The sequence below is a fragment of the Molothrus ater genome, chromosome 4 (assembly GCF_012460135.2).
Source record: "Molothrus ater isolate BHLD 08-10-18 breed brown headed cowbird chromosome 4, BPBGC_Mater_1.1, whole genome shotgun sequence".
Classification (NCBI taxonomy): Eukaryota; Metazoa; Chordata; class Aves; order Passeriformes; family Icteridae; genus Molothrus; species Molothrus ater.
Genome location: NC_050481.2, coordinates 50739170 through 50764327, shown reverse-complemented (window position 1 = coordinate 50764327; position 25158 = coordinate 50739170). Strand labels below are relative to the sequence as shown.

The 25158-nt window shown below is 35.9% G+C and overlaps 1 protein-coding gene across 1 annotated transcript in view; it reads right to left on the bottom strand.

Annotated features, from left to right (window-relative positions):
- Positions 1–25158, bottom strand: part of ARAP2 (ArfGAP with RhoGAP domain, ankyrin repeat and PH domain 2) — a 154950-nt gene that overhangs the window by 119286 nt on the left and 10506 nt on the right. The window contains 7 exon segments of the mRNA XM_054514724.1: positions 5693–5874; positions 8527–8647; positions 14457–14526; positions 17464–17820; positions 18616–18698; positions 23248–23327; positions 24246–24316. Of these exon segments, the coding sequence (XP_054370699.1) occupies positions 5693–5874; positions 8527–8647; positions 14457–14526; positions 17464–17820; positions 18616–18698; positions 23248–23327; positions 24246–24316 (964 nt within the window).

Genomic DNA, 25158 nt, shown 5'->3' with positions numbered 1-25158 from the left:
CTGTTTTTGCTTTTCAATATTTCCTACAGATTTATATTGTTATGAAAAAGAGAAAAGCTGGAATGAATCAAAAAACAAAAAGCAAAATTTTCTGTTACCTCCACCTATTTAAGGTGTTCCAGGACAAGCTCAGTTATAACCATGTTTGTAACAAAGTTTGTACACGGTCTGTACATCACAGTTTCTTTAGAGTTTCCCAGTTATTACAAACAACAGTTTTTCATCATAGAATCTCTAAAAGCACAGATGTTCTTGGGGCAAGGGAGATGAGGATGTGGAATGAGAATGGGGAACAGGAGAAACACAATTACAAGGATTGCACTTCTTGTTGTCTCATTCTCAGTAATTCCTCCTTCCACTGCCCTACCCCATACAAACCAGGCATTTCTCCCTCCTTCTCTATCAGCCATCTAAAGGGTTTTTCCATCTAAAGGTTATTCCTCCTCCTGCTTCCTTTTGCTGCCTTTACTCCCCTATCTTTTTCCCTAGCATCCTTTTCAGAACTCAGTTGCTTTTCTCAGGGTTCCTCATTAGATCTCAAAATTTTTAAGTATTTTCCTTGCTGCTCAACTTGCATTCAACTCCCCTCCCCAGTTTTTTCTTGTATTGCTGTTTCCATCACCTTGTACTCATTATAGTCACAAATATAACCATGATGATACATCAAAGAACCCACATACATTAAAAAGAATTTCTCATGATGCTTTAGCATGACAACCCATCATTATTACTCATCTTCAGGACTTCATTTAAAGTGTTCTTCTTTGTTAACCTTCCATTGTTAAACACTTTTGACTGTTCTTAAGAGATACTTTTTTTTTTTAAAAAGGATTTCTACCTCACTCATCATGTTCTTGGTTATTAATCAGGATACCATTTTCCCCAGGTAAAACCAGAATATTTCTTAATAAACAATCATCTTTGCAGAGTATCATTATAAATTCCCATTGTTGTATACCAAAAGACTTCCAAGTCTGACCATGAACCCCAACCACAAAGTCTCTGGCATTGTATGTATGTACGTCAATACATATTTCATAGTATCACAGAATGGTTTGGGTAAGAGGGGACCTTTAAAAATTATCTAATGCAATCCCCCTGAAACATGTATCCAACAGGGGCATCTTTTTCACTAGATCAGGTTGCTCAAAAATGCTCCCCTTTAAGCCTGTATTTCTTACCAGAGATAAGGACATATCTCTGCTCTTATGCAGACAGAGATTCATGCATCCCTTCTGCTTCCTTCCACTGACATTCACATCACTTCCTCTCTTTCAAGATGCCAATCTCAAGCATCAGCTTTGGCTTGTCCTTTCAGCTATCTTTGTGTAATTTCTCTACATTATCCCTCCCTTTGCCATTTTCTGCCTATTTAATATCCTTTCTCATAATACATTCTTTGGTATTGTCCAGTTTTGCTTTAAATGCACCATTAGCATTACAGAAGACATTAAAATTACTAGGCACCCTTACTGGTTCATTCAACATGAATAAACATTTCCATCTGCCACAGAGTACATCATTCAAATCTTTCTCAAAACAAAACACCCTCTGAAATCAATAGGAACATTGAGCCAAAATAAAACAAGTGGTTTTTAATAAGTAATGTATATTATTGTTTACACATAACAGAGAGCATACTCATCACCCCTGTAGCTTGAACTTGGAGTCAGGCATGGAGAAAACATGTCACAAATTATTACGGCACACAGCCATACCAGTCCCCCATCTTTATATTTGCCAAAGTTTCCTCAAATATCCCAGCTAAATATATCTAATCACCCAAAGCAGTAACAAGATTATCCTAATTTTTCTTTTCAAAGCCAAATTCTAGCACAAACACTATGACTCCTAGGCTCTCCCTGATGTTAGAGACCAGTAAATCTTAAATATAGCCTCACAAAGGAGATAAATTCAAGCAGACCAGACAAGCATTTGTCAGACTCCTTCTGATGGTAACCAAGGGAAGGTTGGCACTGCCACTGCAGACTGACATTTCAAGCCAATATTTGAACTGCCATGAATGATCAGATTACATTTTTTTTATTTAAGCACGAATGAAACAGAAATGGGAATTTCAGCAAGCTGCAGGTTGAACAAATTGATCCAGTACGATTTACTTTTCACTTCTGCTCAAGAGAGGAAGTTTAAGAAATTTACACTACATGAGTCAAAGAAATTGATGGTTTCATACTAGCACTATATCACTGCCACAAGTTCAAGCTAAACCAATCACTTTTTAACTAGAAAGAGGCCTGAGACATGATGTTCTGATCTCAATCTGAACTTCACAAAGTTCATGGCGGTAAAGTTACAATTTGGCATTTGGCTTAGGATCTTCTCCACTTTTAACACTAAAGATTTTTTTTTAAAGTAACAGCAGACTCTCCTCTATCAAGTTTATTAGAAATCAATGAATAAGCTCGATCCAATCTCATTTCAACATTGTAAGAAGGCTAAATAGGTGTCTTTTAGCACTGCAGTTATAATAAACCCCTCTAAGGCTCTCCAGGAGCCTGGTATGGATGTGAATTCCAATATGAACAGGATTTGAGGACATCCTTGGACAGATTTGCCTAATAATTACCAGCTCAACTGCAAACTTGAGGCATTGAAGGATTTCTGTATCAACAGCGCCCTCTAATGGATCAGTGCTGTATTGTGACGGTTTTCTTCAGTACTGCAGTAAAAATCATTCTGTTTTCCGACTTGAAATTAAAACACCAGAAGTAGTCAAAGAATTGCAGACTTTGAAAGCCCAAAGACAGAAGGTATTTCTTTTGATTCACAAGCATCCAGAAACTGCATGAAGAAAGGATACTGTTCAAATGCAGAATCTGCAAAGAAATATCTTAGGACCATTTTAATTTTCTGGGGTTTAGATAAGTAGGCTTTGGGAAGAAGATAGTTTTGCACTATTATTTACAATATTCATACACTCAGGAGGAGTTAACAGGCTGGCAGCACTTCTAACCATTCTGTTTCAGGGCTTGATTTTGGTTTGCCTTCTGCTGCACTGCAGTCAGTGATCTTTGCAGAGCATCCATGTATTAGAAGGGAATAAACATCTAGGAAAATGGCTGTAAAAGGATGTGCTTTCATGATCAGATAAAGTAATTCTGAAATGCATGGTGTTGAAAGAGCAGAGCAGATACAACCTGCCACACAGCAGCACAAGCAATAGAACCAACACACATGTACACACACAAAAAAATATTTTAAAAATCTGTAGAAACAGATTTGGGAGAGGGGAGCAGTCTTAGGGTATCTGAATCATATAATCTGCACTCTGAAAACACAGAAAAGAGCAATTGAGAACCTTTCAAGAGTAAATGGCTCTGTTTTGTATCAACATACAGTCCGAAAAACTGACTCAGCACAGCAGGCAGAGCTGGGAATGCCCCATGTAAACAGAGGAAGTTCGAAGCATAACTGGAGGCAAGAGAGATGCTCCCAACAGTTATATTCAAGCAGAGTAAGAACAAAGGGAAAAAGCAAAACTTGATGCCTGGTACTGCAATACTCAAGAGGGACATAACTAATTTCAAATGACCTATCACACTGGAGGAGAAATTCCTTTACAAGTCTGGATATCTTTACTCCTCAATCAAAAAAGTTCAGAACATTCACATTCAAAAATATTCAGGGGCATAAGATTCAAAAAGCATAAGTCCTGAAAGGAAAAGTGGATTGTTAACAATGAACGTCTACAAAAAGATTTTCATGGATGAGAATGCTTTCCACAGACCCTCTCAGATAAAATACCTGGAAGTGCAATGACAGAAGAGTAACACTGAGCACACTCATGGTGTGAGTCCCACAAGCAACAACTATGAAGTCAGTCAACTTCATTCTTCTAAGTGCAAGAGCACTTCAGTGAAATACAGGATCTCAGAAAGGAGGGGTGGTGTTTGCATCTTGGTTTTGTTCCTCCTTAAACATGAGCTGTGAACTTAAATAAACTGACAGGTCACCTATTCATTACAATAATCAGGCCTAAAGATTTCAGTGTATATAAAGAGTACTGTGTTCAGCTATGAAGACCAATTTTTCTCCCTGATGATCATTCAGCAAAACATATACTGCGGGTTTAAATTCAAATGACACACAGCAAATACACTTTTGGTACCATTTTACATATCTAAATAATTTATGGAGGTTTTTTATAGTTACAGAGCAGCAGAAACCTATGAACTGCATCATGTTTGTGGTGGGTTGACATACTGGATGGAAGATGCCCATCAAAGTTGCTCTATCACTCCCCCTCTCCCTCAACTGGACAGGAGAGAGAAAATAGAAGTATTGAGGGACGAGGTAAGGACAAGGTGAGATCACTCACCAATTACTGTCACTGGCAAAGCAGATTCAACTTGGGCAAATTAGTTTAATCTTTATTTTCTATTACCCATCCAACAGAGCAGAACAATGAGAAATAACATGAAATCTTAAAATACCTTTCCCCCACCCCTCCCTTCTTAATGGTCTTAACTTTGCCCCTGATTTTCGCTATCTCCTCCCCACTCAGCACCTTCGGGTGATGGGGAATGGGGGGTTGTAGTCAGTTCGTCACACTTTGTCTCTGCCACTCCTCCCTCCTCAGGTTTGCCATGCAAACCCAATTACAACATTCTTGATTTGCTGGCTGTTGACTGACCTCAAAGAATGTACCTAACTACTAAAACTTCCTTGAAGTACAGTAAGTAGAAAGAAAAACAGGTCTTCCTCAGTCTCTAGTTTCCTGCCATAGCCTGGGAAAGAATGATAAGATTTTATATCAAACATTAAGTGGACCCTCAAGCACACCTAAATAATTTCACAGAGAGGGTAACAGGAGAGGAAGTGAGATCAACTCCAAGAGACACATCTGAGACAGGGATTTGCCTGTAGACAACTTTGAAAGAACAAGGCAAGAATGTAAAAACACCTCCCCCAATGCCATCCCAGGTTCCAGCTACTTGAGGGTAGTGAATTTCCTCACAAAAAATAGCACCTGCCATTTAATGTCAATAGATTTTTTTTCCACTAGTTCACACAATTATTCATTGAACCCAACTATCCCCATTTATTCCCTGCCTACAGCACCCTAGAGAATTCCACTTTATATTATCATATAGTCATGCCCAAAACAAAACTAAAAGCGCTAGATTTTGGAAGATGAAAAGACAGGCCTACTTCACATTTTTTAATACCTAATTTGTTTTAAGTATTACAGTGCACAACAGAATCTGGCCAGTCTCTATTCTTGGAAACAAAAGAACATCATTTCTGAACATTTCCCTGAAGTATCAGTTAAATACCACAATGTATTTCTGTATAGCACACTTTCCAGGGCAGTGTATTATAAAACACTGAAACCACTGCACAAAATAAGTCTTCTGATTAAGTTGAGTGCTTATGGCCCACATTTTGAGAGTGAATTAATCCCAGCCCTGACACTAACATGTTTTGACACTCAGAGCTTTTCACTTCACCTCACTATATATTCATTTTTTTTCTATTGTACAACAGACATAATGATTCTTTGCCTGCTTTGTGAAGCCTTCTGAGAATTTCAGCAATAAAGCACTACATATAATGAGATATGCATTTATATTGAAATGCACCTATTCACAAAGAGCCATCAATTTCCAACTCACTAGTTAAAACCATCTTTATAAGCTTTCATTCACAAAAAAGCACATGAAAAATTTACCTGCTCATTTTTGCAGATCCATACAGTACTCCCCTGAAGTAGAATAAAGATTTTGGTTTTGTATCCTTTCAGCTCAAGATATCCACTTTTCTCAGGGATGACAGAAGTTCGAGACTGAGAGTTATTATCAGACATCAATTTCAAGGCATTGAGCATTGTATTAACCCAGTCATTTCTTTCTTCTAAACAAGAAAAAAAAGTTAGTCAAAAACAGTTAGTTAAGCAGTAGCTTCATTCTTCTCTGTACGTTGGTTTTCCCAATGTCATTCCTATGTTGGTTGATGGTACAGCAATGCCAAATAAGAGAGAACATCCACGTTGACAAGGCGGTGTAAATAAAAATAATGAGAATCTGTACCAATGGAGGTGTTAGAAGGACAGATATCCAATTAGCTCCCAACAACCAATCCAAACAAACTGATGATCGAGATTCCTAAATCATGACTGCTAGTTCTGAGATACTTTATTCCAGACAGCTTAAAGACTGAGGTGAGACATGTGGCATGATCTGGCACCTTCTGGAAGCCAGATCAATGGGAAAGAATTACAGCATTACAAGTTATGTAAGCAGAAACCAGAGAGCCTAAATATGGTTTTTCACTGAAGAGGCAAATCATCACCACTGCTATTCCATGCTTGCCATGTTTTTAAGAAAAAAATGCTTGGTAATTTACAATCTATTCCATTAAGGTGTGGTGTTTAAGCTTGACATTGTCAAGGGTACTGAGTAATTAAGAAAATGTGTGTTTGAGCATCTTTGCATGCATTATTAATGTAACATCTTACAAATACATGAACACAAGGAGGTGAAGTAATAAAGTTTCTCTCAGTCTCATTCACTATGTTCAGACATTTGACTGGACTAAGATCAATATACTTTAATGATGAGTAGTCCAAATGAATTAGGTTTGCTTTATGCGATTGGAATATCATGAATATTTCAACTGTTTGCTCTGAAAGAGCCAGATCACAAAATGTATTGGGGGCAGGGGAGAGGTTGAGGGGGAAGGGAGGGATTGGAAGTTCTATTCATAGTATGTATGAAGCTAGCAAAATTAGCTTGGAAGACTGCAGGGAGCACCACTGAAATAATAACCTGCTTACTTCATAAATGGTATATGTGCAACATACAGTACAGCAACAAATACACAAATTTAGGTATCGTAAAATACTGTGTAGAAAAGGAAGACAGCAGCCTGACAAATTAGCACAGGGAATGTGATCCAAATGTTCCTGTAAAAAATTTTGGTTTAAAATACATATATGCTGTCTTGAAATACTCCAGTAATATTTTCAAAGTACTTTAGTATAGCTAAGGGCATCAAATTACTCTAGAAGTGTCTTTTTTCAATAGTATTTCACTCTGGTGAAACAAAATCTCACTGCATCTGAGCAAGCTGTACTCTAATTCACTGCTACCCCTTGTCTGGTTATTTATTTTGCCCACAAAAGCCCCTTTCCAAACCATTACATATAGTGCTTTTTCCTCTAGATATTTAAATCTATTTAAAAGTAATGCATTTCTGATATCTCCAAATACATGTAAAGGTCTCAAATTCAAGATCTTTGAAAGAAGTTAAGTACCCTTTGAATAGTCCCAGAGCAATTCCTAAACACAAATCCACAGAAGTAATAGCATCAAGTAACAGTTTTGTTTTTAGCACATAACAGAAATCAAGCAGTGTTTTTTATATATTTTACTAGAAATATATCATCCAGTTCTGGACCACATTCCTTATATGATAGTCTTTTCTAACCTTAAGTGAACAGCTTTACAGACATCTTACTATGTCCAAAGATGGTTATATACTGTATGAAAATGGAATTTCATGTATAGCAAGTGGTTGGTCTGAATATATTTTACAAGTCAGCATAATTTTTAACACTTCTATAGTATCCAAGGCAAAGGTCTAGAAAAAAAATTGCAGACCCCCAAAATGTATTGCACCAAGATGGTTATATTATAATTTATGAAAAAAATTAAAATAAATATAGAAGAGAAATGCAAAAATAATAAATATTTTTAAACTCAGCTAAGAGCATAAAAATGACTGAAATTATTTGAGCCAAACCTGATAAGGATTTGTTCATTGATGCTGCACTCCTGTTACAGCCTGCAGGAAATGTTTACTAGCAACTATAACCCATAAAAATGGGATTTGATAATGGAAATGCTGAGAGGCCCCAGAGCTATAATGGCTCTGGCATGTACTGCTGTAAATATATATTGCACAACTCCTTTTTTCTAGGCATTCATTTTTATTTGACTGTTTCCATAAATAAATCATACATGCACTGATATTGATTCCACATATTACAGCTGTAGGTTGATAAAGCATTCAATTAGAAGGCATACTAACTTCCTTGCTACAATGTACATTTGTAATCTCTATCAATACCTGGATGAAAATACTGTATAGGACAGAAAACTTTGGATTTCCTTCAATCACAGCAACACATCCCAGGCATCATTCATTGTCTCTTGTCAATTTTTTATCAAGTGGTAACTCAGAGATGTCTGAGAGCACACAGGCTCTAAGAGCTGCTAGTGAGACTCGAGAAATGTTCAGACAAATTAATCTTTGGGAAGGATGGGGGAGGAGGCAGAAGAGTCAGGAAAACAGTCTTCTCATTTTGATATTTGAAAAAGCCATTGCCCAGCAATTTCCACTGTTCTAACAAAGTTCAGAGTTATCTCCAGTTTCATTTTATGAGCTTAAACCAACTCCGGAAATATTTCTCATAATAAAACAAGCTATATTTCACAAACAGAATCTATCAACAGCAATTACATGGCTTTTTGGCAATTTCTAGAAACACACATTTCTACCTACCTTCCTTATCCACACGGAAAACAAAAGTCCTATGGGATGTGACAACTTCAAACTTATTCTCCCCATGAGCTCTTACTGTTGCTATTGCAGAGAGCAGTATTATTCCTTTTGAGAACACTTCCTGTAACAAAAAGGCAGTCAAAATATTTAATTCTCAGAGAATTTTAAATTCCTCTGATGTAACACTACTTGTCACAATGTTTAGGGAATTCACCACACTTAGTATAACTGAGTAAGTGAACACCTTCACTACTTACCAACTTCACTGTTCTGGATCTATGCACATCTACTACCTTCTAGAATAAAATCCCATGATGAGATAGATTGTGAATATCTAAGATTCAGCTTCATAAATTATCTCATGACATTAATATTGCAAAACATAACACTTTAATTTACAATTTTATGCCAAAGTAAATTACATTTACTATCTCAAAGAGAAGTTATCTGAAAATATATTATTAATATACTTGTATGATAGAATCAGACCTGGGAAAAATATTATACTTTCTCCAGGCAGATAATTCCAAACAGATTTGCTGCTCCCCCCCACACCTTGCCACTTTAGTGGGTAGCCAATAAGAAAAGTAAACTCACTGATTTTATCCCTAAGTTTGAACACAAACAAGGGCACCACACTGGAAAAATACACTGTCCCATCAGTGCTAACAAGAATGCTCTAGCTTGGGTCAGGTATATGCTTTCCTGCCATACGTGTGGGCTGGTTTTGGCTGGGATACAGCTAATTCCCTTCATAGTAGCTAGTATGGAGCTGTGCTTGACGATAGAAATAGGGTTCACAGCACAGGGATGTTTCAGCTGTTGCTGAGCAGTGCTGAGACAGAATCAAAGCTTTTTTGCTCCTCGTCCCACCTCATCCCTGAGGAGGCTGGAGGCGCACAAGAAGATGGGAGGTGATACAGCCCAGACAGCTGAGCCCAGCAGACCTGAGGGACATCCACACCACACGGCAGCATGTTCAGTACATAAAGCTGGGGGATGTTCACAGTGATGGAGTTTGTCTTCTCAAGTAACCATTAAGCAGAATAGAGTCCTGCTCTCCTGGGGGATGGCCAAACACCTGCCTGCCCATGAGAAGTGGTGGATGAACTCCTTGGTTTGCTTGTGCACAGCTTTTGCTTTACCTCCTAAAGCCTGTCTATCTCAACCCACAAGTTCTCATGTTTATTCTTCTGATTATCTCCCCATCCTAGCTGTAAGAAGAGTGAGTGAGTGTGGGGCATGATTGCTGGCTGAGGTTGAACCACAAAAATTTGAGGTCAGCACAAATTTTCCCAATCTTTTTAGATTACCAACTAGCTATTAGGACAACTGAATGGAACACAAATGAAAGCTAGGAAAAAGGGACTGCTACAAGTACTTCCTGCAAGTAGCTCATCTTTTAAACTAATTACCCTAAGGGTTTGGGGTGGGGGTTGACAGGAAGGAAAGCTGAAGGAGACATGCACTTCAGAAATACATCTGCGTTATTTCTGGATTCCAGAGTTAATGCTGCTCTTGTCTCCACTAAACTTTCATAAATTCATTTTCTGACCAAGACAAGTCAGATATACTGATAAAATTTATGATTCAGATGCAGTAATAGTCCAAGTCAGCTTCCCATAAAGAAATTGCTCTGTAATAACTTCCCTCCCAAAGTATAAATTATTATAACAGACAGACTTCATACAAGCACTCGAGGAACATTGTAAATGTGAAGCAGAAAGGATACACTGGATCATTTTTTGTTTACTGATTTTAATATACTAATGTTGTTTCACTTTGTGGTACTAATACATGTCAGCAAAGGTAGTTTAGTGATAAATAAACAGAAATATTGAAACATAGCAAAGCAAGCATGTTACTACAGTTACACACAAGGAATAGTCAGAATGACCATAGAATTGCATAGCTATTTTCATTATGGCTGTATTTGTTAAAAGAGTGATTTTAACATATTTTAATGAGGTTGGATATTAAGTTAACCACTGATCCTTCCATGGTAAAACAAAATTTTTAGATCTACTGTTTCTGTAGGTGTTCAGTTATAAATGTTATGGTGTTTGCAGGCATCTACTGGCTGTATTCGGTACTACTGCAAGAGAATAACAGACTGCTGGAAGTTACAACTATTTTATTTCATTTGCTAAAAAAAAGTCAATTTCCTTTTAAGCTGAGCATAGTTTTGCTTTGCTATTTAAACAATAATCCATCATCCTTTTTAAAGCTTTGTTCTCCAAGGCATACATATTTTCAAATACAGTTTAAACCATAATAATTTATCAATCTATTTTTCTTGTGCAGCAGCTTTTCTTTCATGTGCAAAAAAAATGCCTGTTAAAAAGCTCTTGTAGATCAAGATACAATAACTCTTTGAAATACTCCAGACTAGAAATTAGGTGAATTATTTAAGAATATAGAAAACAAACCAAAACAAACACAGCCAAGAACTTCACAGCTATTTATTCTGTTACTGAGTGGTGTAAACTAGTTTTAAAGCTGCTAAGAATTCTCTGACAAAAAAATTTCCAGCAGGGAAAAGCAAAATGTTTGGGTTTTTGTATTGGCTGTTTAGCAGAAACTTTTATTTTCAAATAAAGCCCCACATCACCCCTTGATGGTTGTGATTCAGAGATGAGCTAATGGATCATGGAAAATACTTTTTTTGACTACTTTGGTTTTACTTCTACAACAGATTAAGTATGACCTATTTCAAGAATGACAGTGATTCATCTGTTTTGCAGTGAATTTCACTCTTTGTAATGTTCACTTGTACTGTGACACAACAAAATATTGAAGCTCTCCACTTGAAGAGTGAAATCTTTTTCCTAAATCACTAATATATTTGTCAGGCATGGTAAGCTGTTTTAAATAAAAACTTTCAACATAACCAGAAGTTTTTGCCTTACTATAAAGTGCATGGTAAAACACCAGATTTCTGCCAAAAGTAGGAAGAAATTTGAAACAAAACTTGTGCATATAGGGTAGCTGAAAAAACAACTCAAATTCTACCTTCCCTCCTCAGTTAACCACACTCTTTTGAGATAAAGCCACATGGGATGTTGTTCTGATTGCATCAGCTTTCTCAGGACCAGGAACACAGAAGAAATGAGAGCAACACAGATTCAACCCAAAACTTTCCCTAGGTCAGATGCTGTTTGTTAGAAGTTGAATCCTTTTTTTCATGTATGCAGATACAAAGAAAAGAAGAGATCTCTATCAAGCAGAAGTTGATAGACAACTAAAACAAGGTCAGAAAAATATGTATAAAATTGGTGTTTAAATCATTCCAAGTATTCATATGGGCATTTTCAGGGATAATATTCTCTGTGTCTTCCCCCTATAGTTTCTGGTTATTTCACTCTTCATTAGCCATGCAGTACACTTCCCCTTCTTGAGAACCTCACTCCTCTCTAGCTCCTAATTTGAATGACAAATAGAGCTATTTAATATCAGTAGTGTTTCCAGGTAAAATAAACAGTTCCATTCCACTGAATCTAACCTTCTCTGCTTGTAATAAGAATATCAAGCATGGATTGGTTTCCTTCTGAGAACTACTTTTAATTGATACATGAAACCAAAAGTATAATTGATTATAACATGAATTTCTTCTATATACATGAAACCGAAAGTATAATTTCTTGTCTGTGTAGAACGTCCTAAGACAAACACAGACTAGAATAGACAGAACTTGCCATTAAGTTCTAAAATTAAACAACAACTTCCCCACTTAAATATATAAATGGCCAGCTATGTAGTAGGAAGGGGGACATGCAAGCCCTTGCAAGGGGCTCAAGCTGCACAAAGGTCTTGATGGGTCTGCAAATAGGTGTTTATAATGTCAAGGTAACAACACAAAGGCAACAGGAGCAAAATGCTGATATCCATCTTACATGAAATATGAACACCCTAGGTGTTGAGACAGTGATCCAGCAGAGACCACTACACCAAAAACTCATTTTCTTGAGTGACACCACTGCTCGTTCAGCACAATCCCATTGGGCACTAAGAAATACTGGTGCCCAACTATGTTTTCCTCCTACCTGCAAACTAGTTTGAGTTTCACCAAATCCTCCGTTCGCAGAATTTTGCTTCAGGCCTTGCAGTTCTCAGATATAACATTTCTTCATGTATCTGACTCACCAAGTTAGCAAGTCAGACACCCAAATTTGGTCAAACTATACACAGAGACCAATCAGCCTCTCCTTCAATACCCAGAGTGAGGCTTGGACTCAGATTCCAGCAAAAGTGAGACAAAGAGGCTTCCACACAAGTGTTTGCCAAGCTGCTGATAGCCTAACCTACCACACAGACCTTTTAAATAGAGGATGCAGAGTTGGTGGCTTCCTATGCATCATGTGACACACTAAACATTCAATTCAGCAGAAGGGAATATTTCTGGAATCTCTTATAACAGACAGACATGTAACAAATGCTATTCTAGCATAACTGACCTCTAAGTAACACTTTCAGTGATTTTCAAAAGGAAGAAAAAAATAAAAATAAATTCCCAGTGCAGATAAAAGACTAAGTTCTTTATTAGCATTTCTTTCCCTAAGTATGCTACAGATAGTGTTAGGCAAATCCCATTTCTGTATTTTTTTTCAAGTCTTTCTTCATGATCAACCCTGCTTTTCTGCTCCTCTGAAGTTGTGGGATCAATACTGCAAAGGGGTACCATTTTTTGTCACTGGAATGCAAACATTATTCTCCTTATTCTATTGTTCCCTTCACCTAAAAAATCGAGTCTTCTACTGTAAGTGAAGCAAAGTAGGCAAGTAAAAACAGATTGTTTCAAATTTGCAATCAGTAAGCAAAAAGACTGATGTAAATATTTTTGACCTTTTTCTTAGTTCTCCAGCCCCTCAGAAAAAAAACAGTCTCATCCTACTTCACTTCTTACATCTCACCCCATCATAAGGCATCTATAGATCTCTTACCACCAATCAGCACACTGTTTCAGAACTTTTACCTGAAACTGTATTTTCTTCCTAACGTAATATGCATCTTCAACAGGAAATGGCCTTTAAATAAAATAACACACATGCACAGGGAAGGGAGCCTCAACTTCCCTTAACATGCATATTGTAAAATCATCTATCACTTTTAAGTCTAAGAGGTCTTCACTACTTCCAAGAGGAAATATTAATTATTAAATCACAGAGCAAAAGAAAAAGGATTTTGTAGTGCTCTGAAGGGTAATCATATGGAATTCTAAGAAAATTACAAGGAATATACTCTTTGCTGAAAACTTTGATTTACAAATTCACTTTTGTATCACATATAAGAAGTGAACTACTTTAATCAAATCAGCTCATGTGTCTGCAAATGTTTCAGCAGGATTCAATCCTCAGTACAGAAACAAAACCAGCCACATACATTGTAGAACTGGTTTTGAAAATTCCCATTCAAACCTAACCTAGTTCCATGACACGCAATTATGCACAGAAGACAAATAGGAAAAAGACATTTTTAATCAAAGAGTCAACAAGTGTATAGGTTTGGGTTGGTTTTTTTTTAAATGGTCTCCCAAACTACTTTTAATTGTACTCTCACAATCTCCAGCATGCTAGGCTCCCATGACAAGACACTCTTCAAACACCATCAAATAACATGTCTCTTAGAAGTGTTTAGCATGATCCTGTTCTGTTCCAAAAACAGCAGCAGTGTCACTCTCACTAAAGTAAAAACAAATCTGATCATACCTACCTGGAAAGGGTAATACAAGCCCTTCTAGGAAATAAAAGGATGAACAATACATGAAGACAAGGACACCTTAAAATACTTAATTACATCTCACCCTAGTATTCTAGAACTGAAAATTAACCTAGGATGGATATTCATTTCTAATTACTCAGATTCTAATTATAGTACTTTGTGTATTACACAGATGCGTTTTGCTCCAAACACGACCAAAACATATCTCTTACCTTTTCATTGTTGTAATAAGAAATGCTCTCTCCATCAAATTTAACCCAGCGCTTCTGAAACACACGTTTGCTGTGAATCAAAAATTAACACAATTAATACACAGCTAACACTGGTTTTAAGAATGTCTCCATCCCAAATTATAGAGAGGTCAAATTTCTGTTCAAATGAATATTCAGAACATAGAGCATAACTTTAGTCACCACAAGTTCTATTAAGATACTTTCCAAAAATGAAAGCTGAGAACCTCAAACGATCATCTCACTGCCGTGTTTATGACAAGAACATCTCTGTTTGCTGGTATGGTACCTCCACAGTCAGTCCATGTCAACACATCTCCCCAGGACTCTGTTTTCTGGCCAATGAATGGATAGCAGCACACCACATCTCCCAACAAGTACAACACAAAATTCAGTTTTCAAATGTATGTTATCAACTAGCCATCATTAATGGGAAACTTTCAGTGTGCCATTAACTCACACTATATAAAGACCTTCTAAAACTATATTTTTACATTAACCTTAAGTAGTCCATTACATTCACTAAAAATGTTGACAGCTTGTTAGTTATCATTTAAAAATGTCTCCATTCTAAAATCTATTAAACAAGCTAATTAGGCAAGAACAAGACCCCACTAATGTATTTTCCCAACATTATTTCCTTTCCTTTTAAATGAGTGCTCTGCTTTAGGATTAGTAGACTGTGATAGCTTATCAAAACTTTAATCAAATAGCAGTTCTGGCTTAATTAACTTGCATTATATGACTACAATAAATCATCATTTTTCATAACCTGGAAAGGCCAATGTACCATCTATTTTGCATTAAAATGTCAATAAACTTCAAGATTATACAGGGACAAGTGAACCTAAGTACCACATACAATGTGAGCAAACTGAAAGGCTGTAGAATTTATAGTGAATTAACTAAAAAAAGAGAGCCCATAATTAATTGCATGATTTCTAGCAATTTAAGAAAACAGTATATATTCTTTTTCCCAAGGAATCACAAACTTCTGGGTGTAAATTGGAGCTTTACAAAAAGAATGGGAGTTGTAGAACAGAAGGAAATATTCTGTTGATGGGCAGAGAAATAAAATACAACAGCGCTTCAACAGTTTGAAGAAAAATTCTTTTAGAATTTGGTTGAGTTTTAATTCTTCAGATGCTTGAGAAATGGTATTTTAAGTAAAAGAAACATGTATCATTCACTGAACCACCCCTGAGACTAAGTCCTTGAAATGTAGCAGTGGACTGTCACTGCATCAAGGTTAATGACCATGCAACTCTTCTACTCAGTACTAATCACTACTAATTTTGTGGTTAACTCATTATCTTTTCCAAATAATATATTTTCCCATGGCACTTTCTTGAAGTTTTCATAACTTGTTCTCAACTCTATCCCTTCAAATGTAGCAAGACAAGCCAGCTGGAATCAAGAATTGTACTTTTCATCACTCTGCTAGCTAACTGCCAAAAGTGTTAAAAAAAATCCTGTAAGTAAAATAAAACAAGAGTTACAGCTAACTGCAGCTTTCCAAGAGTTCAGTATCCCAATAATTCTGAAAAAAAAAAAGAAATGTGGAAACACTCTGTGGATAATTATTCTTTGAGTCTTTAGTAAAGGTTTAGTAAAAAGGAAAGAAAATAGTTTTGAGCACACTGAAATTCTGTGATGGTAAAAAAGTTTTATTAAACCTATTATTCCATCTTAGTAATCACCTTCAACAATGCACCAGTGTATCAATACAAAACAAAAATAAAAAAAAATATAATGTGAAATCAGATTCCCTAGAATGGAACACAAAAAAAATGGAAATTGCTATACATTAGAGCTTCTTCCAGTGAGTTCAAATGTTTTACTCCAAAACAATAACATAACAAATTTCTCACTTAAAAAAATTATATATATACTGAATTAGGTTGCTGATGATTATTATGGCAAAAAAATCAAAGGAAAGGCCAAAAACTTTAATACCTTTCAGCACAGCTCAGTATACTGTCCTAACAAGGAATGCAGATCTATTAAGGCTTGAATAGAAGTGCAGTGGATGTATTTTAGCACTAACAAGTAAAACAGCTTTAGTTTCTAGATGCTAAGTCCTAGTGAAGATCAGAAGCAGACTTAAAAAGTAAAATCTTGCCACTTTCAATATAAAAAAGGATTCATAGAATTCATAAGAACATAGGTCATAAGAAAAATGGAAACTGAAAACTACAATTTAAAAGGAGGAAGTTAGAACAACTTATCAGAGTTAGCAAGTATTTGTGATGGAAGATCTGCTAACAAAGCATTCTTTAGTGAAAAACAGTCCCATGATAGCTGGAGTTTAAAATCAGTCAAAATAAAACAAAGAACTTACAACAGAAATCAAATATAAGATATCTTGTTGTTGTTGTTATTATTGTTGTTGTCATCTAACTCCCAAATGTGACAGAGAAAAATAATTTTCTATTGTGGTCCCTTCTCTTCATTATTTGTAATCTTGAGACTTGAGCTCAAATTTCTACCATCAAATTTTAGGCACAACAATTAAATTAAATAGGAGGAATTCAGCCCAGGTAAACTCTAAACTCAAAGCTCAAGTAACACAGAAAGTAACAGGGCTTCTAGCTACACTAATTATTAAATTACAATCCATGGCCAAATTAGTAAAGTAGTATTTCAGAATCAGAGTTTGCTTTCACTTACCTTGTGGACCACAAAAGATCAGCAAAAACGTAGCAACTGGAAACACTGGCACAACTTCATTCTCTATTTTCCCATTATAGCTCATGAGATCAACAATTTTAAGAAAAATATTTTCCCTAAGTACATCTCCTAAAAAAACTTTAGGATAGGTAACATCACTAAAAACTTTTAAATTCATAAAAGCTTGGTGCTCTTTTCATTGAAAACAATCCCCTTTCCCCTTCCACTACAAATATTAAGCAGTGACTAAATACAAACTTAATACCTCTCATGCAAGCATACAGTCACAGTTACACGATAACTACTGCAAATACCATACCCTTGAGGGGATAATTTATCCAGCCATCCTGCTTTAACCTTCTTTACTGATGGTCCATAAAAGCAAGCGTATGGTGTTATTGATTCATTTCCAGTCAAAGTCTGATCTCCATCAAATTGCCAAAAATTCATTTGTTCACTGGCCAAGCGATCAGAATCTCCACTTTGTGTCTTACTGCAAGATGCTGAGTGTGTTTTGGTTTTATTTTTCTTTTTTTTTAAAGACAAAGTATGTTGTTCCACAGTAGAATACACAGATTCACTTTCAGATTCTTCTGGTGTTAATGACGGGTCTTCTGGAGGCAAGGATTCATTTTTTGCAATTTCTTTTGACTTCTCTTTCTGATTACTCAAGTAACTGGAAAGAAAAAGTGAATTTTGCTCTTAAAATGTGTTACTACAATGCACAAGTATATAAAATTAGTAATTAGAACAAATACTGGTAAAGTATATTATGTTTATAACTTGTATAATCACAGTGAACCACAGACCTGCTAAACACAATCTATCTTATAACTACGGCCACCCTGAATCCTACTTTCTCCATTCAACAGGAAGAGTACCAAGATAACACTCCTTTGGAAGCCTGAACAGAAATTTAAAAGTAAATTCTCCTTCCTCAGAAAGCTAGCTTTGCTCTTTTGAATACTTTTGACGACTTTCAGTATCACCTCTCTCTTCCCTCTCCCACCTCAACAGGAGCCTGGTGCAGAGTGGATAACTGAGAAGCACATTAGCTCCCACTTCATCAAGCCACTGGCCACTGTCTCAGGACAGGAGTGGTGAATGTGTTTTAGTTTTGTGCTTATTTGGATGGGTTTTTTTTTTTTTCTAATGACAAAGTAAATTATGCAAGCAGTCAGACACAACTAGCTATGAGACATACAAAAATGCAACTTGGTCTTCCTTATTCTGACTGGAGAAAACAGGGACACTCTCCAAATTCACAAGAGATTCTGAAATCTAGTTTAAAGAGTCTCAGAAAAACCACAGTGCCCAGATTTGCCTCATATAGGATGGGGTAAAGTCTCAAACAGAATAAAACAAAATACAGTCATGGTTGTGCCCTCAGAGCTAGAGATCCACTTGCAACATCAGTAAATAGCATTTTCTTCTTTACACTTTGAGTTTCTCAGTAATTCTTATTTACTACCATAGATTCTTAGAAGAATATTCTTCATTCATTCCTAGATCCAATTTATTTTCACAAGCCAGGAATTCATTTCCATGAAGTTCCTAGAAAAGAAATATATTGTAACTAACACTTGTAACTGAAGGAGTGATATTTAAATGACTGTAGATACAAATCACACACTAACAGCCTAGCTAGCAGCACTGTTCTTTCCCTCATTTTCAAACATGCACTTGAAAGCTGATTTTTGTATTCTAAGAAATGTTATTTCCAACATTTAAGCATGGCCCAAAAAACCTGATCCAAACAAATCAGATAAAGAGATTCAGTGTATAGAAATACCACTATTCTGATTTTTCTCAAGGCACCATTGACAATCTGGTTTTGGCAGGGATAGTTTATTTTCTTTCCAGCAGCTAGTAGAGAGCTATGCTTTGCATTTGAGAATGAGACTAATGTTGATAACACACTGATGTTGTTGGGTACAGCTTACTCTAAGTCAAGGACTTTATAGTTTCCCATGCTCTGCCAGCGAGCACAGAACAGGAAGCCAGGAGGGTGCATGGCCAGGACAGCTGAGCCAAACTGGCCAAAGGGATGTTCCATAGCACAGAGCATCCTGCTCTCTCCTTTCCACTAGAGTTACTATCAGCATTAGTATTATTATTACATTTTGCTTTGTAGTAATTATTAAACTGGTTTTATTCCACCATCTAAGAGGTTACTTGTTTTACAGGTCTCCACACTGCAGTGGGAGCGAGCAAGCAGCTGCGTTCTAGTTCTAGCTGGGGCTAAACCACAACAACTGAATATTTTTTAAGCTCAAGAGCCACATGTTATATGCAGCTTAAGCACCATTTATGATTTGCTACTGCTAGCCTATCTTTCATAACAATATTTCTTCTTGGAATAAATGTACAGCCTTCACAGAATACTTAAGATAATGGCAAATTCAAAATCCTAAAGCAAAACTGAACCCAGACACACTGAATATCTGTCATTAGGGTTTTTTGGGTTGTTTCTTGCCAATAACTTCTTCCTAAAAGGTTCATCTATTAACTTTTGCTTAGAAATCTTTATCACACTGCTTTGTAAACTGCTTGCAGTGTAAAAAATGTCAAGGTTAACACTGCTCATGAACATTACATTTCACACTTCCTAAACTTAATCTGACAGTCACATTGTACTACTAGGCTTCTCAATATGTTTTTCTTCATTAAAAAAACCCCTAAATTTAACATCTTCATGCTTTCTGGCAGAAGTGTTTTAATTAACTCATTTAAGCTTTCATGTGTACGTAACAAAGCTGAACAACAGCAGAAACAAAGTGGATAAGCTCTCACAACATTGCCATTTGTTTTCTGAGTAGCAGCACCTAACCTTGTACTTGAGGACTGTACCTTGGCAACATGGAAAGGCAAGACTAAAAACAGACATTTCAAAGCAGAGGAAGTGTGCAGCAAAAATGTAGAAATCAGTCTGATGCTAGGATAAATCTAGGTGAACTGTCTGTCTTCCTCTGCCAACCAGAAATAAAAACCCACCAAAACTTAACCACCCATACATCGCAGTACTGCACTGTAGCTAAAGGGGCTAAAAAACAAAAAAAGAAAAACCAACAAAAAACCAATACAAACTCCCCAACATATCAATACAAGCAACAAAACAAACCCTATAAAAAAACTAAGCAAAAAGAATCAATGTACTTTGTAGACAAATTAAATAGAAAACTCAAAAGCAATCTATCAACTGTTTATCAAGTATTTCCATTGCCTGGAATCTCCCAAAAGAAATGGAAATGGCCACACTTCTCCACAATAGTTAAGAGGCTAATATCATGGTGGATGACACATCCTCAGAGTAAAAAGAGTCAGTGTCCTATATCTTCATTTGTTTATCAGGATACAATTGAAATCCATACCCACTGAAGCTACATGGTAGTACCTCTTCATGCCTGTCAAGAACCACTACAGTAACAGTTTGATGCCCTGCTTCTGCTCACTCCATAATTTCAGTGCTTGAGCAAGTGAATTCAGAGAGTCAGATAACTTCCAAACAATAACTAAGAAATGCGTTTCTATTGTCAGTAGAACTTAAGATGTAAAAGTCCACAAATGAAGACAGGTTGTAGGTAAAGGAAGTTCTATTTGCTCACAAAAATCTATTTCAAACAAATGAAAACCCAAGCATTTGCATTGTCCTGTTTACAAAAATATCCTGCAAGATGCTCAGGCTCAATACAAGACAAAACCTCCACCTCCTTCAAGTGTCTGAGGTATTACACAAAGCATTTTCTCATGAAATGCAATGCAGCCAGCCTTCCACAGTATCCCAATACTCAGCTCACACAATTTACTGAGCTCAAATTGCATGTTTAACTTAGTCTGTCTACAGCAAGAAATAAAGCCAGTATGTCACTCATGAGGCCTAAACTCATTAGAATTCAGTCTTCCTCTGGAGGAATTCTAATATACTTGACTCTTTTAGTTAGACACAACAATAAAATGTTGCTAAAACACCTGAATTTTTGTGTTGTTTTTAAATCAGCATTTTAAAAAAACCCAGTTCCTTCTTCAGCTTGCCTTTCAGAGGTTTCTCTTTATACTTATCTTTCTTCCTGACCCAAACCAAAGGTAAATTTTCTTTATAACCTTCATTCCCCTGTTCTCTCATGCTCACTTACTTCCAGTCTGTAGTGACTCATTACCTATTTATACAGTCACTCCCTTCACAAAAGCCTATAGAAGCCTTTTCTTTACACCAATGAAAGAGAAGGAAGGGTGATGGCTAACTTACAAGCCCTTAGAACAAATTTCAGTCTTAAGTATAACAGCATAACACCTTTTAATCAATATGGACAAACTATACTCACATGACTTAACATGAACCAGGAGCAATAAGCTCTAAAATCTCAGATACTTTACAGTGTTACCTAATATTCTTCTGTGTTCCTAGGATATTTGCTTCTGCTGAAAAAAAATCTGAAAGTGAAATCTATCTCAAGATGTTTGTTACATAGTTCTTCTTTATGACCTTTGTCCACAATTAAGTGCTAACAGAACTAAAATCAGCTATGATGTTTCCAACAGGCAAGTGATAAACATAATGTAAGAAACTGTTCACATACATGGAAATGATATTAAAATCCAAGTCTTCAGCTCAGGTAAAGGATGTCACAATACACTGCATTAATCATGATTCTACAACCAGCAAAATAGCAATTTAGTTTCAAGCCGTTAATCCAGTTTAACGGCATGGTATTTTTGTACTTTGTGCCTTTGTAAGATAAGAAAGAATGCTGATGACCTTTCTGGGTAAGCTTTTTCATAAACAACCATTTCAATGAAATGTACAGAATAATGCTAATAAGTAACAAGAGGGCTAGGAAACTTCTTCTAGAAAACCAGCTTAGACCATTGAAACAATTACAAAGTAGTTAAATTTTTAATTTTTAAAGACATTGGCACAGACAACAATAACTAGCACAGACAAGGCATTGCATTCAAGGAAAGAAAATGAACACTCAAAGGTCAGCTTTGCATGCACATAAGAACAAGTAGGAAAGGCAAGGTATGATTTTATGTGTACTGTGTTAAAAGGTCAACAACAACAAAAAAAGCATAGTATACATCCAAAACAAAGTATGCATCAAGAAGAGATTACTTTTATTTCTATAAAACTACTCTCATTGGAAGACAAAATTTGAACCATCTTCTTATATTGATCAATTCTAAAGAAATTAGAATGGGAGAAAGAAAAACCCTAGACATCCATTTGAGTAGTTTTTATTTTAGTCAATAGTTTACAATAGTTTAAAAATGAAACATTAGACTGAAGACCAGGACAGAAGAATTTTCTGTTATCTTTAATTCTGTGGCTTGAGACTGGCTGGAAAAAGTATAAGTAATCACAGAATCAACAATTTCTGGTCTGCCTCCTGCTGAGACAGAAGCAGGAGCTGGAAACTAATGGCATTTGGCAGATGCCTCACTAAGCTAATTTACCTCCCATATCTCCCTGCACGTGATTCAGAAGTCTGTCCACATGTCATCTGTGGCATTCACACCAACTACCAAACCCAACAAAAATATTCACTTCAGAGAATCCTACAAGAAAGCAACTTTCAGGGTATACAGCAAGTTTAGGTGATGCATGAAAAATATCATGCAAGAACTTAAAAGTCCTGAGAACTTTAATATACGGGAACTGAAAAAGGGCATGGCCAAATACGACCATCATATCACCTAAGCTAATGTGCAAGCTGCTTTCACAGGATATGCAAAAGTCTGTGCAGAGATACGCAATCTTGATCTGCAATTCTCAGATGAGAAAAAAAGCCACTTTTAGCATTCTTAGTAAATTCTAACAGTTTCAAATTTCAACAGCTTAACCTCAATTATGAGCAAAGAACAACCAAAACATACACTCCAGCTTCTTATTACTACTGAACATACAAAGTGTTTCTTGGGATTAATAAAAGTCATTAGTCCTCATACATTTATATCATAAACCTTCTGCATATACCTAAAATGACAGAAATCAAGTACTGGTAACTAAAAGAGCACAAAAAAAAAAAAAAAAGGCCAGTGTGAAATACCCAGCATGAAGATTAAAATGAAGACCGACTATATACATTCAGGCTTCTCAACTTACTTTAGCATCTTTATCGTTGTCAGAAATAAAGGTTTCCCCATATGGAGAGATAATGGGTGGCTTTTCTTCCACTGAAGTATCTTAAAGAAAATAAATAAAGAATAAATAAATAGATACAGTCACACCGTGCTCTACTGTGTGAAATGCTCTGCTAAAGTCATAAAATCAACAAGGGACACAGATTTTGCAGCTTGCAATTTCTCTGTCCTTCCCAGAAAAAACTTTGAGGAACAAGAAAAAATGTCCTATTTCTACATGAGCTCCAGATACCTTCTTTTCACCAGAGACATTAACACTATTATTATGTAGTTTGAATATAACTGGCATACAGGGATTTTCTTCTTTCCTATCCTGCATCAAGTTGAAATAAAAGAACCTTCAATTGTCTAGTCTAAGAAGCAATAGCTCCAAAGCTCTTTATTCTGACTTTTAAAAAATACCAAAAATAAACGACCACAGAACTCTTTTGTGCACCATCTTCATTTTGTCACCAAGTATTTGCTTAAAATAAACACACATAACTTCAAAAAAGACATTTTTTAAATATGAAAGAAGTTCCCGCTGACTGCACAAGACTTCAAAACACTTCAGTAAACTATTTAACACAATAAATTTCCTGTTCTTTCCAGGAGCTATGAGCACTTATAAACAAATTAGGCAGCATTAGTCAGGAATATACTCCTTATATCTTTGAAGAAATGAACTCTGCTTAGAAAAATCTGGATATAATATTAAAAACTTAAAACACTAGTCTAAAAATATATATATTAAAATAAATGAGGTGTAAAGAATAGATTTTCTATTTTTTATTTGGACATATTCAAAAAGTAAGTAAAAATGCAGAACTGATTCAATCCTCTCCTACCACATAATTCTTCTAGACATTTGAGATGCCCAATATTTCTTAAAATCTGTAAGTAATACTTATTTTAGACAACCAGTCCAAGGTTTATTTCTCTTTAATATTCAAGAAGTAAATATCAGCATGCTTAACTCACTGTTTTGTGAAATTTGCCTCCCAGTGCAAGAAATATTTACAAGGCCCATATTTCTTCTTCTCTGAAGGGAACTTGAACAAAACAAAGCACAGAATGAAAACATTAATTGAAATTTCCCAGAAAATAAGCAAAACCATCTCATGCAGTTAAACAATTAAAATTTTATACAAATATAGAAACAATAAGTTTCAAATCTTGGGAAATTTTCTGATTTTTTTAAAGTCACACAACAATGTTTTCCTCCCCTTATGACACTAAATATACTTCTCTGATCCTAGCAGACATCTCAAATTCAGGGGGCTTTTTGTTCTGAATTGATATTAGAAACATTCAGATTGCTTGAAGAATGGAGATCCCAGAGTTTTCCTCAGGCTTTTCCTTTCCTTCTCTTTCACAATGATTACCAATGACTGTATTTAAAAAAGGATGTACTACAAAAATCTACCTTAACATTAAACTCATAAGGGGCCTGAGAATCCAGCCAGAACACGCTCCCAAACACTGAAAAAAAAATTACTGTAAAGTTTAGATTTCCTTAAGAGAATTATTTCCCTCTACAAAGTTGTAAAACCAAGAGGTAAATGGCATTGCATTGCAACTGCCAGGGACACCCCTACACATTTTGCACATGGGTAAGAAGGCATCCTCCATGCACAGCAGAAAAGTTATTTTATTAGTGACGTGCTGGTCCCATGTATTACAGTAATTTCAAGTACAGTGCAATATTATTGCTACTATTAATATTTCAGGCCAAGACAGCTTTATTATCAGAACATAGGAAGAAAAAGTGTGAATTCGAAATTTTCTAATCCACCTTTACTTGTCCAGTGGTCCATATTAAAGGTCTTTTCAGTCAAGCTCTGAATTCCCCCACTAATATATTATCAATTTTTCCTCTTACTTTCATTTTCTC